This window comes from Podarcis cretensis (genome assembly GCF_951804945.1).
Source record: "Podarcis cretensis genome assembly, chromosome: 11".
In the NCBI taxonomy this organism is placed as follows: Eukaryota; Metazoa; Chordata; class Lepidosauria; order Squamata; family Lacertidae; genus Podarcis; species Podarcis cretensis.
The window spans coordinates 57,147,837-57,163,261 of record NC_137180.1 but is presented as its reverse complement, the minus strand read 5'-3'; the positions used below and the strand labels follow the sequence as shown (position 1 = coordinate 57,163,261).

The window sequence follows — 15,425 nt, the reverse complement described above, 5'->3', positions numbered from 1 at the left end:
GCCATGCTTAAAATAATGGAAAAATCAAATCAAATACAGTGGTGCCCCACAAGACGAACGCCTCGCAAGACGGAAAACCCGCTAGACGAAAGGGTTTTCCGTTTTGGAGGCGCTTCGCAAAACGAATTTCCCTATGGGCTTGCTTCGCAAGACGAAAATGTCTTGCGAGTTCCTGCGGGTTTCCCCCCCCTTTTTCTAAGCCGCTAATCAACTGATCCGCTGATAAGCCGCTTAACAGCTGATCGCTAAAAGCCGCTAAACCGCTAATAGCGCTAATCCGCTGTCAATGGGCTTGCTTCGCAAGACGGAAAAACCGCTATACAAAGAGCCTCACAGAACGGATTAATTTCGTCTTGCGAGGCACCACTGTACTGTACTTAAAATTGGGGGACGGACGGTTGTAATCCAGCCAAAATTGAACAGTTATGTCCCTTTAATTTCAGTGGTAGATTTTTTATGATTTCAACCCTCACATTTAAATAAATGGATTTTAATGTGCCATAACTTTTGCTTGATCATGCCCTCAAAGAATCTGCAGTTCTGAAACTAACTTAAGATGTGGTAGAATTTGTTTTTCCATATTGTTAAGCTTATTGATTTGCGTGCATCTACCATTGACAATTGAACTATAGCTGTAGTTATGCTTCCCCAGGACCAACCAATCCCTTTCTTCCTATGCACTGTACTAATTCAGGAGAGTTACTTCCTTCAGCAACAACCTTTACTGCATCTTTCGAATGGGCAAGAGCTGGTGGAATCCCATCATACATATTGTGACTAATTGGAAAACACTCAGATTTCAGGAAATGTATCTGTAACAATGAATGGACAGATTCCCTATTAGCGTAAATACCAATTGTCAGTTGGGTTTTAAGGTCACCAGGCTTATTTTTGTGTAAACATGCAGAGGATTGCAAAAAGCACTCAGATGATAAAAAGAAATTATTTCATTTTGCTCACCAGTTTCCCTGGCTTGCCTGCCTCCCACCCTCCAATGTAGATGATCTGATCACAGTCTCATTTTCTCTTGGATTATCTTCCAATTAAAAGATAGACAAACAAAAACCTGATTCAGAGTCTTAAATATATGAATCAGGAAAATAGTACATTTTGCTGGGCACATTTCTATGGTCTGAATTTTAAGTAATATCTGCTTTGAACAGATTTTAATCTCAAACAACCACTGAAGAGGATTTCTGTTTACATTTCTTTTTCTAAAAAAAAGGAAGTGCAGCCACATTTTTTCAAAAAAAGATTCTTTTCCCCAATATTTAAAAATTCTTTCACCAAAACAGATTACACACAGTTTCCACAATTATTTACAATGAAAATCTTGGGAAAGGATAAAGATCCACTGTAAAACATACTAATAAACTGTACTTGCCAAATGAAGTTTTACATGTTTCCATTTCTAGGTCTTATTCTTCTAAGTTTGGCTATATAGCAGTTGCAACATGTCACCAGATTTCGAACTGTTAAGCTTAAAATGTCACTGCTGTGTAAAGATATAAATCATATACTACTGATCAACTATCAAAGTCTATTTAAAAACCTCTAATATGTGTCAGCAACAATATTTCCATTTCTGTGACATTCATATAGTCCATGGACCATATTTGACCTAGTGGTCTGCAAAGTCTACATCATTCAGTTCTTCTGAAACTGAATGAAAGATCAACTTAAAACACAAACACATCTTAAGTACACTGTTGGAAAAATAAGCCCTGAGCAACAGAGGAGTTAAGAAACAGAATCTTTAAGTATTTACTACAATATGTTACAATGTGTACTGTAAACATTTGATACTATTAAATGAAAAAATCTGGTTCTGGTTCAGAATACATACAGCACGATTGCAGTGATTCCAATCCTCTGGTGTTATGAAGTGGGCTGAATATTAAGCAATACAATAAATAGAAATGGTGTCTTTATTGAAACAGATGTGTTGCTTCCAAAGCAAAGCCAAATTGAATCCCAATGAATAAATTGGTCTGCAGTCTGTATGTTAGAGATACTGGGCAGGTTGATTTGAAGACACCAACTTCAACCAAACAACAAGAGCAGCACAATTGTAATGGTGTTCACTCCAATTAATGGCACTGCAAAGAAAAACAGAAAGGGTATTACAGATTCTCAACTAACGACAAACATAATATTGCATTAAGCGGAGAATAAACTTCAAGAACAAGGACATTCAAGATAATTTTCTGCATGCAAGCATACAAAACAACAATTTCAGCAATGCATTTTATAAAGCAGGGGTGGAAACCTTTTTGGCTCCACGGGCCAGATCCAGATTCTCTCAGGTCAAATTTGCTTAAAGGAAAAAGCACTTTAATTTGGGATGCCCCTGCACTCCCATTTCAGCTCAAAAAGGTGTGGCAGTGAAAGCAGGGGGTTGCGGTCAGAGAGTCTCACATGCTTCAGGGAAACTACAGCACTGGGTGAATGGGTTACGGGAGGCAGGATCAGAAAGAAGCAATGATGCTCATAAGATTGACAGGACACAGAGACAGGAGAGTAGTGAGACACTGGTGTTGCCACCACATTAGTTTCTCATGGTTATAACTTATAAGGCTAGTGAATAAGTTAACAGCCTGTTTCTATTAGTCTGCTAGGCAGGATTAAATGCGAAGGTCTTTATCCTGGTTAGTGCAACATTATTTGTCCTGGTGTTGCACCAGTGCAACCAGACAGGAAGATGCCCAGATGCAGCAACTCAGGACAATTTAAATTAGCCATCAGTGTGTAAAAGCCACAGTAATACTAGGTATATGGGGTACGGAACACAGTAAAACAAATCCACTCACAACAACGTATTGCTAAAAATAACATTTTGTCCACCTTACCTCTCATAACTGTTCGTACAGATCGAATAAGGTTCATTAACTGTCCTTTAATTCCTGGCTCTTCTCCAAATCCTCCAATTCCCTGATCTGTTCCCCAGCCAACTATAATTCAGAAATTTTATTTTTGTTAAGTAAACATGCAAATACATAATCTAAATGATCAGTCATATCAACCAAAAATGTATTTTACAAATGCAAGCATTTTAAGCCCAAATATCGATAAATAGCAGACTTCTAACCTGTTTCAGCCCATTTGAAATTATAATTCAAACTGGATACATATTCTAGCAGGCATTTTAACTGCAGTTCGATTTTATAGCTTTGATTGATTTTTACTTTTTTGTCTTGTATTTCTTGTATACCGCTTTAGAGACTATTGTAGTTAAGTGGTGTTTAAATAAATAAATGAAATAAATTTAATGCATCATGAGAGAAGCAAAACCACCAGAAACCAGAATTTCAGAAAACTGATTGTCTAGTATTTCCACCACTGATTAGAACCAATGATCGTAGCTAAAATATATGAAGCAAAACCTTCAAAGCACTTCAGCTTTGTGTAAGGTAAAGGTACCCCTGCCCGTACGGGCCAGTCGTGTCCGACTCTAGGGTTGTGCGCCCATCTCACTTAAGAGGCCGGGGGCCAGCGCTGTCCGGAGACACTTCCGGGTCACGTGGCCAGCGTGATGAAGCTGCTCTGGCGAGCCAGCACCAACGCAGCACACTGAAACGCCGTTTACCTTGCCGCTATAAAGCGGTACCTATTTATCTACTTGCACTTAGGGGTGCTTTCGAACTGCTTGGTGGGCAGCTTTGTGTACTGCCCCCACAATGATTTGCTCAGAGTTTGCCTGATTTTGTTCCAAATCTTACCTCTCCTTACTGCTTCACTACCACAATTAACGAGATTACAAGGACCACCGATCTAAACCAGCACTCACAATTAGATTTCATCTGAGCAACCACAAACCCACATGAAGGTGATCTGAAACTAGAATGAGTGAGTTGACAAGTGATTCAAACAACTGTAAGGCGGGGCGGGAAATAGCCAAAAAAATCTTGTAAGGAGAGGGTAATAAAAGTTGTAATTGAACTTTATGTGAAAAGTTCTGTATCATTCCACTTCAGCCTCCTTTATCATTAACTTAAAAAAGCTCCAGCCTACACTGGCTCATTTGGTACAGATGGCATTTCATACCCATTTTTTAAAAAACAACAACACTATCACTACTTTTCTGCATTGCTTTTACATTAACCTTTGAGACTGGGAGGCTAGAACCATTTCTTGATAACTATAGTGTGAGGTGAACTATAGTAGCAGCTCTACTATCAAGTCGCTTACTGAGAGCAACTGTGCTGCACCCAGGGCAATACTGACAACCCACATCTGCTCCTACAGCACAGACAGCTGCACCTGTAGCCACTCTGGTGCCAAAGCATAATACAGTCTGGATGAAGCAGAGTTTCCCTAACTTGGGTCTCCAGCTGTTTTTGAACTACAATTCCCATCACCCCTGACCACTGGGCCTGCTAGCTAGCAATGATGAGAGCTGTAGTACAAATTTAGATAGCAACCCAAGTTTGGGAAACACTGGGATAGGGGAGGGAGAAGATTCCCCTCTCCCCAATGACTCTGTTATGTTATTTGCGATACAAAAAATAAAATAAATGCCTTACACAAATAGTTGAATATATATATATTTTACCTGTCAGGGTTTACCTGGCAACATTCAAACAACAAGTATTACCATATTTTTCGCCCTATAGGACGCACTTTTCCCCCTCCAAAAATGAAGGGGAAATGTGTGTGTGTCCTATGGGGCGAATGCAGGCTTTCGCTGAAGCCTGGAGAGCGAGAGGCGTCGGTGCGCACCAACACCTCTTGCTCTCCAGGCTCCAGGAAGCTATCTACAAGCCTTGCGCGCCCGGGGGAACTCCCCCCGGGTGCGCAAGACTTGCGGGCGGCAGCCGGCAGCGCGGAGCACGGGGCGCCCTCCGGAGGACGCCCCGTGCTTCGCGGAGGTGTCTACAAGCCTTGCGCGCCCTGGGGAACTCCCCCGCACGCAGGGGTTGCGGGCGGCAGCCAGCAGCGCAGAGCACGGGGCGCCCTTTGGAGGACGCCCCGTGCTTCGCGCAGGTGTCCGCAAGCCTTGCGCGCCCGGGGGAACTCCCCCCGGCGCGCAGGGCTTGCGGACGGCAGCCAGCAGCGCGGAGCACGGGGCGCCCTTTGGAGGACGCCCCGTGCTTCGCGCAGGTGTCTGCAAGCCTTGCGCGCCCTGAGGAACTCCCCCGCACGCAGGGCTTGCGGGCGGCAGCCAGCAGCGCAGAGCACAGGGCGCCCTTTGGAGGACGCCCCGTGCTTCGCGCAGGTGTCTGCAAGCCTTGCGCGCCCTGGGGAACTCCCCCGCACGCAGGGCTTGCAGGCGGCAGCCAGCAGTGCAGAGCATGGGGCGCCCTTTGGAGGACGCCCCGTGCTTCGCGCAGGTGTCCGCAGCCTGCCGCCCGGTGGGCGGGGCGCCCTGAAGCAAAGCGCCCAGCGTGCCGGACAGACATCCGCAGCGTGGGGAGCCCTGCAGGAGTTCCCCGCAGGGCTTCCCACCCTGCAGATAGCAGCCTGCCGCCCGGCGGGCGGGGCGCCCTGAAGCAGAGCGCCCCGTGTGCCGGACAGACATCGGCCAGCCCCACAAGCTCGGGGGACAGCGGGGAGGCGCAGAGCCGCCATCCCACTGTTCCTCGACCTGGTTTTGGGGGGGAAATAAAGGAAAAAATTTTTTCCTTTATTTCCCCCCCCCCCAAAAAAGTAGGTGCGTCCTATGGGACGAAAAATACGGTATTTACAAATTCCTCCAGACAGCGCCTGCATGTAATCCCCACACATGGATGCTTTAGCTGAGATTCCTGCATGGTAGGAGGTTGCAAGGTATGACTTTGCAATTCTATGAGCTGGAAACTCAACATGCGCCCTCTCTCAATCCACTTTGAAAAATGATACCAAGTCCCTGCTCAGCTTTACAGATGCGCTAGAAGTCTCTCTTATTGCTGCCCCACTAGGAGAATTATAAGAATAGTAATAAGAATCCTATTCGCGCAAGAAGAATGGCAAATGAAATTAATGGACTATGCAGAATTAGATAAATTAACAGGAAGGATTCGAAACCTGTGGGATCAGAGATTCTTAAGAGGCCTGGAGTAAACATTTGAGGTATTTGAAAAGCAATTGTAACAAACAGATTACGCTAGTAGGACTGCAAGAAGTTCTGTAAGGAGGACTTTGTGAAATATTGCAAAGAATTATTAATTAAGAACAATTAAAAGTAATAGAGAAATTAAGAAATGCAGAATAAGTGATAAAGAACGGGAAATCTTCAGAGGTTGTTGACGGAAGTCTAAAATATTGTGTAAGATAAGAAGCTATGTCTAATGATTCTTGGAATCGATATGTTAAATTAATCCTATTCGTTAACAACCACCTTCGCAGAAAGGGGATTTGGTCCATATATATATAAATTAAATAAATAAATCACATCTCACAAGTGGAGAAAAAAAAAATTAAATTAATCCTATTCGCATGTTTCTCTGTCTTTGGGGCATTTGGCCGGGCCCTGTGAAGCCAGAATGATGGTTCACTGGCCAGATCCATCAGGGCCAGATCCATCTTGTGCCTCCCGGGTCCTAGCCCTGCGCTCTAACCACTACCCCACACTGCCTCCCCTTACGAATGACTCGGCGCTGATCCTTATAATTAACGTTATGGCGACGTCTTAGGGATGCCACGTGACCCCAGAACCCCCGCCTTCGGCCCGGGCCCTCCGCCTTCCTCCCCACAGACTGAGGATGAGGATGAGGCCAGGACCCCCCCCCCCTCACCCTCACCCTCTCCCGCCCCCCTTGCGAGGCCTGGCCGACTCACTCCTGCGGAGGAAGCGCTCCTCATGCAGCACCGCGATGGCGTTGACGAAGAGCAGCGCGGCCTGCAGCAGCGAGTACAGCGTGAACGCCATCGCTGCCGCCGACGCGGCCGGGCGAAGCTCCTTCCTTCCTTCTTTTACCTCAGGACAGTGAGGAGATGCGAGCGCCGCCGTCCACGCGCATGCGCGAGACGTGGCGCCGGACGTAAAAAAGAACCCCGAGCCGAGCTGACAGAACTACAGATCCCGTCGTCCCCCTCTAATTGGCCTATGCCGGCCGGGGCTGATGGGAAACGGAGTCCCACCGCCACCAAAGGAGGACAACCGCCCTGAAGTGACGTCAGGAGAGGCGCGGTCTCGTGGTTAGGTTGCTCCTCGCGGAGGAGTCGAAGGGAAGGGCTTGGTTTTCTTTTCCCGCCTTTTCCTCGCCCCTCCCGCTCCTGAGGGGGCGGGGCCAGGAAAGACGAGATGGGTCTATAATTGCGGCTGGCGCGGATGGAGACGTCGCCTCAGGACCCGGGGAGCGCGTTCACACGTGCACACGCGTCCGTTGAGGGGACTGGTGGTTAACGTTAATAAGCCGCCTCGCGCTTGCTGTCAGGCGGGGCGTGGATATGTTAAGCCTACGAATAAAGGCTATTACTATTTCATTACAGTACTTATAAAATGAGTTTGAGGATCATAGGGCGCTTTTACAGTTACAAAAACACAAAAATACATAAGCAAAACGATAATAAAACATAAACATTTAAATAAATTAATATTCCTTCACAAGTGCTGGGCCATGTCCTGTAACTTCACTTTCATTTGCTTTTGTTGCTAGTATTTTTGGTACCATTGATTTAGATCTAATTATGTGGAAATGGCTTAATTTGGCTGTGTACTTTTCGATGCTTTATTTATTGCTTACGATTGCTGTTACATTTGTAATTGTGTATTTATTTTGAAGCGCTGTGGGTTAAAGCCTCAGCGCCTAGGGCTTGCCGATCGAAAGGTCGGCGGTTCGAATCCCTGCGGCGGGGTGCGCTCCCGCTGCTCGGTCCCAGCACCTGCCAACCTAGCAGTTCGAAAGCACCTCCGGGTGCAAGTAGATAAATAGGGACCGCTTACCGGCGGGAAGGTAAACGGCGTTTCCGTGTGCGGCTCTGGCTCTGGCTCTGGCTCTGGCCAGAGCAGCGATGTCACGCTGGCCACGTGACCCGGAAGTGTCTCCGGACAGCACTGGCCCCTGGCCTCTTAAGTGAGATGGGCGCACAACCCCAGAGTCTGTCAAGACTGGCCCGTACGGGCAGGGGGACCTTTACCTTTACCTTTAAGCGTTAAAAACTCAGATCCATAGCTGTCAACTTACAGATTTGAAAATAAGGGACCAGCAGCCAAAATAAGGGATTTTAGTCAACCAGCAGCCAAACGAAGCCTCAAGCGGTGGTTCCCACAGCGCAGCAACCCGGCAAAGGGGATGCAGCAAGGAAAACCACCGTCACCTCTCCGCTGGGAAGCGCTGAGCAAAGGCGAGTCCCCAGGCAATGCGGCCAATTTGATTGGCACAAGGCATGCAAGCTCCACCCCCCAGTCGTTCTTAGACTCCTTATTGGGTGAGCAACGTAGCCAAGCAACACAGTTGGAGCCTCCCTCCTGCCTGGCCGGCAGGGAGGGAGGGAGAGGAGCTGATTCCTTTGAAACCCGGGAAATTTAAGGGGCATCATCAATAAGGGACAGCAGTGGGACACGGCGCTGGGATAAGGGACTTTCCCAACAAATAAGGGACGGTTGACAGCTATGCTCAGGTCCCCTCAGTCCCAGTTCAGCCATGAGTGAACCATACTGTAACTCTCATCTCATATGCTTCTGAGGGTTTTCTGAGATGAGAGGTACAGTATGTTCACTCGTGGTTGAACGAGGACCTGAGTTTTAATTCTAGTCAGCTTCTATATATGACCAGTTGATTGCACATTCATCCTGATCTGTTTGTGGCAAGGTTAGATTATTTTTCTCAAAGCAAGTGTTACCCCCCACACTTTCACTTTTCATTTTCTTGTCACTTTCCTAATTGTCTGATATTTCAGAGGACTAGGCTTGTTGCACAAGAACTCCAGATCAGCTTTAATTGTTGCAACTTGAATTTGCTGGCATGTGATTGAATCCCACTTAAGAAGAGCAACGGTATTGGAAGCACCCGCAGTGAACTCTGGCCAGCAGTATCAGGCTAATTTATATCACAAGGTTATTGTGAAGATAAATGGGGGGTGGGGAGAACCATATCTTTTTCTCTGGCGATCACTTGTAGCCGGGTAAGATTGTCTTCCATGAACACAGTCTGTAAGTGACTGTGGAGGCCAATTCTGGATCCACACATCCTTCCACAGTGGGGACATTGGTTTCCAGGCAGAAGTTGATCAAATTGAGGGTTACCTAAATGTGCCTTCCTCTTAGCACGTTTCTCCCTTTCATCCTGAGTTCAAGCGTCTTCAAAGCCCATGACACCTTTGGTAAAGGCTGTTCTCCAATTGGAGCGCTCGCAGGCCAGTGTTTCCCAGTTGTCAGTGTTTATACTGCATTTATTTTTTTTAGATTTGCCTTGAGAGAATCTTTAAACCATTTTTGTTGACCACCAGCTTTACGTTTTCCATTTTTAAGTTCGGAATAGAGTAGTTGCTTTGGAAGACGATAATCAGGCATCCGCACAACATGACCAGTCCAATGAAGTTCATGCTGAAGAATCATCGCATTGACACTCGTGATCTTTGCTTCTTCCAGTACACTGGCATTAGTCTTCCCAAGTGATGTGTAATTTTTTTCAGAGACACCATTGATGGAATCTTTCGAGGAGTTGGAGATAGCGTTTATAAGTGGTCCATGTTTGTCCACAAACAGCTTTTCCAGGTCATGTGTCCAGCACCACTAAACCGTTTCTGGTGCAATGTGCCAGAGCGCATGGAAACGCCGTTTACCTTCCCGGAGCTGTCAGGTTGCGTACAAGCATTCAGTCAGGTTGGACACCTTGGAGGAAATGTGAAATTAAACTGCCTATCAGTTTCTTCAGATTTCTCAGTTTCTAGCATTGTGAGCCAGAGCGTATTTCCATCCATAAAGCCATTCATAATTTTATAAATGTTTTCAGTGTCTTACCTTAGTCATTGGGTTGGTTGTTTGTTTGTCCAAGCCCAAGCATGGACGTAGCTCTAAGCCAAATGATGGCTTAGCTCCAGATAGCTTGGTAGCAGGAGGACCAAGAGAGAAGAGATGTAACCACAGTTTTACATTCACACATGGTGTGATCCAGATCATAGAGAAGGGACTCTAATTCTTGGATCATTTTGGTTGGTTCTGTAAGAGATGAGATTTCTATCTTTATTTTCATGGCTCTCTACACACAGGTGAGATTACTAAAGCACGGAGTACATGTCCTTTCAGTATTGATTGTTATTTTGAAAGTGTAAGACATTTTACTATGCACTTAAACTAGAAAGAAAAATTGCAACCTAATTAATGTGCATGTGTTCATTCCTTAATGACTGTGTAAGTTGGGTTTTTTTAAAAAACAAACCAACACACACACATTCACTTTAAGTAGCTAGCATTACTATTATAGCTTTGTAGCTGGTTAATTTCATTATTGTCTCTCTTAATATTTTTCATTTTTAGGGACGCTGTGGTCTAAACCACTGAGCCTCTTGGGCTTGCCAATCAGAAAGTTGGCGGTTCGAATCTGCGTAACAGGGTAAGCTCCTGTTGCTCTGTCCCAGCTCCTGCCAACCTACCAGTTCAAAAGCACACCAGTGCAAGTAGATAAATAGGTACCGCTGCAGCGGGAAGGTAAATGGCATTTCCATGCACTCTGGCACATTGTACCAGAAGCGGTTTAGTCGTGCTGGACACATGACCCGGAAAAGCTGTCTCTGAACAAACACTAAAACTAGATGAGTGCCACACCCCATAATCGTCTTTGACTGGACTTAACCGTCCGGGGGTCCTTTACCTTTACCTTTTACTATTACAGCTTTGTAGCTGGTTAATTTCACCATTGTCTCTCAATATTTTTCATTTTGCTGCTGATGTAAATAGAGTTTGAAATAGTAATTAAAAAACTCATCAGGTTCTAATTGTTATTTACCTAAAATGCAGGTGTCAAGATTAATAATTGATTCCAAGCTAAAACAATTATGTTTTGTGTTATATCAACTGTGTGTGGCCTCTGGGCACTACTGTAATACAGATAACAAACCAAATAATAACTGGAGCTCAGGGATACTATACAGCTAGTGATGCATAAACAGACAATTTTTTCTCACTTATATTTTCCATTTTGATTGGTGGCAGGCTTCTGATTTGCATCATCGCTGTGATTTTATTTCGCAGTAATCATACAGTATATGAACGCCTTAATTCTGAATGGTTGACAGGTTTTATTACCCTATCAGAGCACAATGCCTGGCAATATTGCTGTGCTTTCATAGTAGCTATGAAATCCTTCTGTTTTGAAAGGAAGGCTTGTATAGCAGTGCAAACAGAGGACAAGGACAGTGAAACATGGGCTGCATTGTGTTTTGTGTGAGCAGACTCCTGTGTACAGGGAACTTGCAACTTGCACGCATTTAACTTGTGTGCATTCAGTTTTACGTGCTTGGCAATTTAAAAAATAAAAGAAAATGGGATGGGCATCGGGGGGGGGGGAGCTTTGGCAATCCCACCCACCCTTGAACCATTGAAGTTTTGACTATATGTGATTTTCGGGTTTAGGTGCTAGCCAGTGTGGTGTAGTGGTTAAGAGCGGTAGGCTCGTAATCTGGTGAACCGGGTTTGAGTCTCTGCTCCTCCACATGCAGCTGCTGGGTGACCTTGGGCCAGTCACACTTCTCTGAAGTCTCTCAGCCCCACTCACCTCACAGAGTGTTTGTTGTAGGGAAGGAAGGGAAAGGAGAATGTTAGCCGCTTTGAGACTCCTTCGGGTAGTGATAAAGCGGGATATCAAATCCAAACTCTTCTTCTTCATCCCTGAAATGTAACCCTGTGCTGCCAAATACAGCAGTTCTTTCCAAGGACATCAGGACAAAAGGAATGAGGAGGTGGAAGGGGAACCAAAACAGTTTTATTAACAAATAAACAGCAGGCATACAAAACATAACATAAAAACATACCTGACAGGGGCTACCCAATCTCCCCGTCAGCTGCCCGGAGCCCCAGGTAGAGCAGCAGGAGAAAGACCCCGACCGTCGGTCTCCCAGTGTCAGGTCCTCTCCCCGGGCCCCTCCCACCTATGGCTTTTATAGCCTGCCTTGATGTAATAAAGTGCACCTGGCATTACTCATGATTAGCCCAGGACCCTTATATGGAACTAATACAGAGCGGTTGAGCGTCTCCCACTACCTGCAGCTGGGCATCCAGCCAGCACTTGCAACACAGAAGAACCCAAGAAACTCCCGACAGGTGTGTGAAACACAAGAATCAAACTGGGGATGTTAAAGGGAAAGGGACATGCCACCTAACTCCTCGAAATACAATTGTCTTCCGCATTTCCACTACAAACCCCAGCGTAAATGAAGAGTTGCCTGTACCTTAAACAGGGTAATCACATATTTCTAGGATTGTTTTTTTAAGGTACTCCAAGTGTTTTTGGTATTCTACTTGAATTGTATAATACTTTTGCTCCTAGAGTTTTTTTCCCTAAGTGTCAATAAGCATGTCTTTTGGTGCTGGAGAAGACTCTTGAGAGTCCCATGGACTGCAAGAAGATCAAACCTATCCATTCTGAAGGAAATCAGCCCTGAGTGCTCACTGGAAGGACAGATCCTGAAGCTGAGGCTCCAGTACTTTGGCCACCTCATGAGAAGAGAAGACTCCCTGGAAAAGACCCTGATGTTGGGAAAGATGGAGCGCAAGGAGAAGGAGACGACAGAGGACGAGATGGTTGGACAGTGTTCTCGAAGCTACTAACATGAGGGAGGCAGTGGAAGACAGGAGTGCCTGGCATGCTCTGGTCCATGGAGTCAAAAATAGTCGGACACGACTAAACAACTAAACAACAAATATTCATGTTAAGTATTTCGTGTGTTGTTTCATTCTGTTTCCAGTGCACATTGCCCGCCTGGCATGCATTTGTGGTTCTCCAGCTTCTACAGATACACTAATGACTTACTAGGTAGAAATGAGAAACGTGGGGAAAACAATATTTCAGTCATTTCTCCTACTTCAAAAGGCTGCTGTGAGGATAAAATGGGAGAGCAAAGGACCACACTGGTTGCCTTTGCTTGTTGGAGGCAGGGCAGGATATAAATGCAACAAATTACAGTACTCCCCCCGTGTAACATTTTTCAACGTATAGTGTGTCCTAACATCACTATACTATGTGTTTTCTCCTACTGCCAGCAGCAGCTGATGATATAGAATGAGGGTGGGGAAACGAGCAGCAAAATGATGTCTGGAGGAAGGGTAAGACGTACCTGACATTACAGAGAGTATAGCCTCTTTTCTCGATATAAAGGAGTGTTTATGTACTATTCCCTCCGATAAGCACATTCTTCTTCTCTTGCAGGTTCATCAGTGCAAGGAGACCCTACTTTAAGAAATTCAGCCGAGTGCCATAAAGGATGGCAGAGGCACACACGGAGCTAAGTTATATTTGCTCTCCTCGATACACATGTGTGAATCCCATTAGTGTAAATGGGATATAAATGTGTATATATTGAGAGTAAGATAGACTCAAAAGAAAGGCGGGACAGGTATCGGACCTATCTGGAAAATACAGCATTAGAAGATGGAGCATGTGTGTAGAAATAAACAATGTTTGTTCTAGAAAGCTCCAGTTGTTATTAGGATAGATAGTATTATCCAAGCTTACCAATGTATTTGAGTTACGTAGCATTCTGCTTGGGGATGCAGGTGGCGCTGTGGGTTAAAGCCTCAGCACCTAGGGCTTGCCGATCGAAAGGTCGGCGGTTCGAATCCCTGCGGCGTGGTGCGCTCCCGCTGCTCGGTCCCAGCGCCTGCCAACCTAGCAGTTCGAAAGCACCTCCGGGTGCAAGTAGATAAATAGGGACCGCTTACCAGCGGGAAGGTAAACGGCGTTTCCGTGTGCGGCTCTGGCTCTGGCTCTGGCTCTGGCCAGAGCAGCGATGTCACGCTGGCCACGTGACCCGGAAGTGTCTCCGGACAGCGCTGGCCCCCGGCCTCTTGAGTGAGATGGGCGCACAACCCCAGAGTCTGTCAAGACTGGCCCGTACGGGCAGGGGTACCTTTACCTTTACCTTTAGCATTCTGCTTAGATTTCAGATGATTTTTCCCGTGGCTTCATATGGTGGCTTTGAGATGCTGCCAATGTCCAAAATTAACATGCTTGAAGGAAGAATTTTCCCAGCTGGCAGTTCTCAACTGTACTGCGAATCAAGCTCCACTGAAATTCTTCATTTATTCCTAATTAAAACCCAGGCATATGAGTGTGTGTGCCCATTTTGTGACTGCCCAGTCAACATTAACTAAAGTAGGCACCCTGATTTGGTAGCTGCTGGCAGCACAAGCTCACAATGTGGGTCTCAAATGAAACTGGAAGTGACAACTTTTAAAAACGGGACACGGGTGGCGCTGTGGGCTAATCCACAGAGCCTAGGGCTTGCCGATCAGAAGATCGGCGGTTTGAATCCCCACGATGGGGTGAGCTCCCGTTGCTCGGTCCCTGCTCCTGCCAACCTAGCAGTTCGAAAGCACGTCAAAGGTACCGCTCTGGCGGAAAGGTAAACGGTGTTTCCGTGCACTGCTCTGGTTCGCCAGAAGCGGCTTAGTCATGCTGGCCACATGACCCGGAAGCTGTACGCCGGTTCCCTTGGCCAATAAAGCAAGATGAGCGCCGCAACCCGAGTTGTCTGCGACTGGACCTAACGGTCAGGGGTCCCTTTACCTTTACCTTTACCTTGGCTCCTGGGCAGTTAATATATGTCATTTGTTGTTTGTGTCTGACCAACACGGCATTCTTAGGCACACATGGGCACAGTGGCATTCTTGAGGTCTTCCCTTAATCATGAGATGGTGAGGGTGGTTATCTTGTTTCCCTAAACCTAAACCTAAACCTAAAGGACAAAGTTATGCCCTTTTCTACTTTCTCTTTCAGCTCTATGTGCTTTCCAAGGGTTGTGGATCAGTCCTATCCAGATTCTTCGCCAAAAAAAATTGTGTGTGCACGTCCTCTTTCTCTCTCTGTATGTGTGAGATCTGGGAGAGTTGTTGACCAGAGATGGCAACATCCATGACATTAACTCAAAAATTCAAATCTGCCTACAGACTTAAAAAGTATGGTGACTTCTGCAAACCACCCTTTCAAGAACCTTGTCCAAGAAGGGGAGACTGGCAGCTGGCCGGTAATTACTCAGATTTTCCAAATCCAGGGTGGGTTCATTGAGGAGTGGTTGTACCACTGCCTCCTGCAGGCAGGCAGGGAGCACCCCCTCTCGCAAGGAATTAATCACCACCCTGCCCCAGCCAGTTGTCCCCTCCCTCTTAGTTATTATCAGCCAAGAGCAGCAAGTGGGACGCGGGAGGCGCTGTGGGCTTGCCTAGGGCTTGCCGATCAGAAGGTCGGCGGTTTGAATCCCCGCAACGGGGTGAGCTCCCGTTGCTCAGTCCCTGCTCCTGCCAACCTAGCAGTTCAAAAGCACGTCAAAGTGCAAGTAGATAAATAGGT

At 46.2% G+C, this 15,425-nt stretch overlaps 1 protein-coding gene across 1 annotated transcript; it reads right to left on the bottom strand.

Moving 5' to 3' along the window:
- Positions 1-1,914: 1,914 nt before the first annotated feature.
- On the bottom strand, positions 1,915-6,934 carry IER3IP1 (immediate early response 3 interacting protein 1). Its single transcript, XM_079995177.1, has 3 exons — positions 6,757-6,934; positions 2,850-2,951; positions 1,915-2,099 (listed from the first exon to the last, which is right to left on the bottom strand). Exons 1-3 carry the CDS (start codon positions 6,845-6,847, stop codon positions 2,044-2,046), a joined length of 249 nt encoding a protein of 82 aa, XP_079851303.1. The 5' UTR covers positions 6,848-6,934; the 3' UTR covers positions 1,915-2,043.
- Between the last annotated feature and the right edge of the window lie 8,491 nt (positions 6,935-15,425).

Excerpts from the sequence above, each read along its gene's own strand:
- IER3IP1 (XM_079995177.1), bottom strand. The coding sequence starts at position 6,847 with ATGGCGTTCACGCTGTACTCGCTGCTGCAGGCCGCGCTGCTCTTCGTC. Across the intron at positions 2,952-6,756 it reads GGAGCGCTTCCTCCGCAGGA|TTGGCTGGGGAACAGATCAG; the intron begins GTGAGTCGGCCA and ends TCTGAATTATAG. Across the intron at positions 2,100-2,849 it reads TGTACGAACAGTTATGAGAG|TGCCATTAATTGGAGTGAAC; the intron begins GTAAGGTGGACA and ends TTTTCTTTGCAG.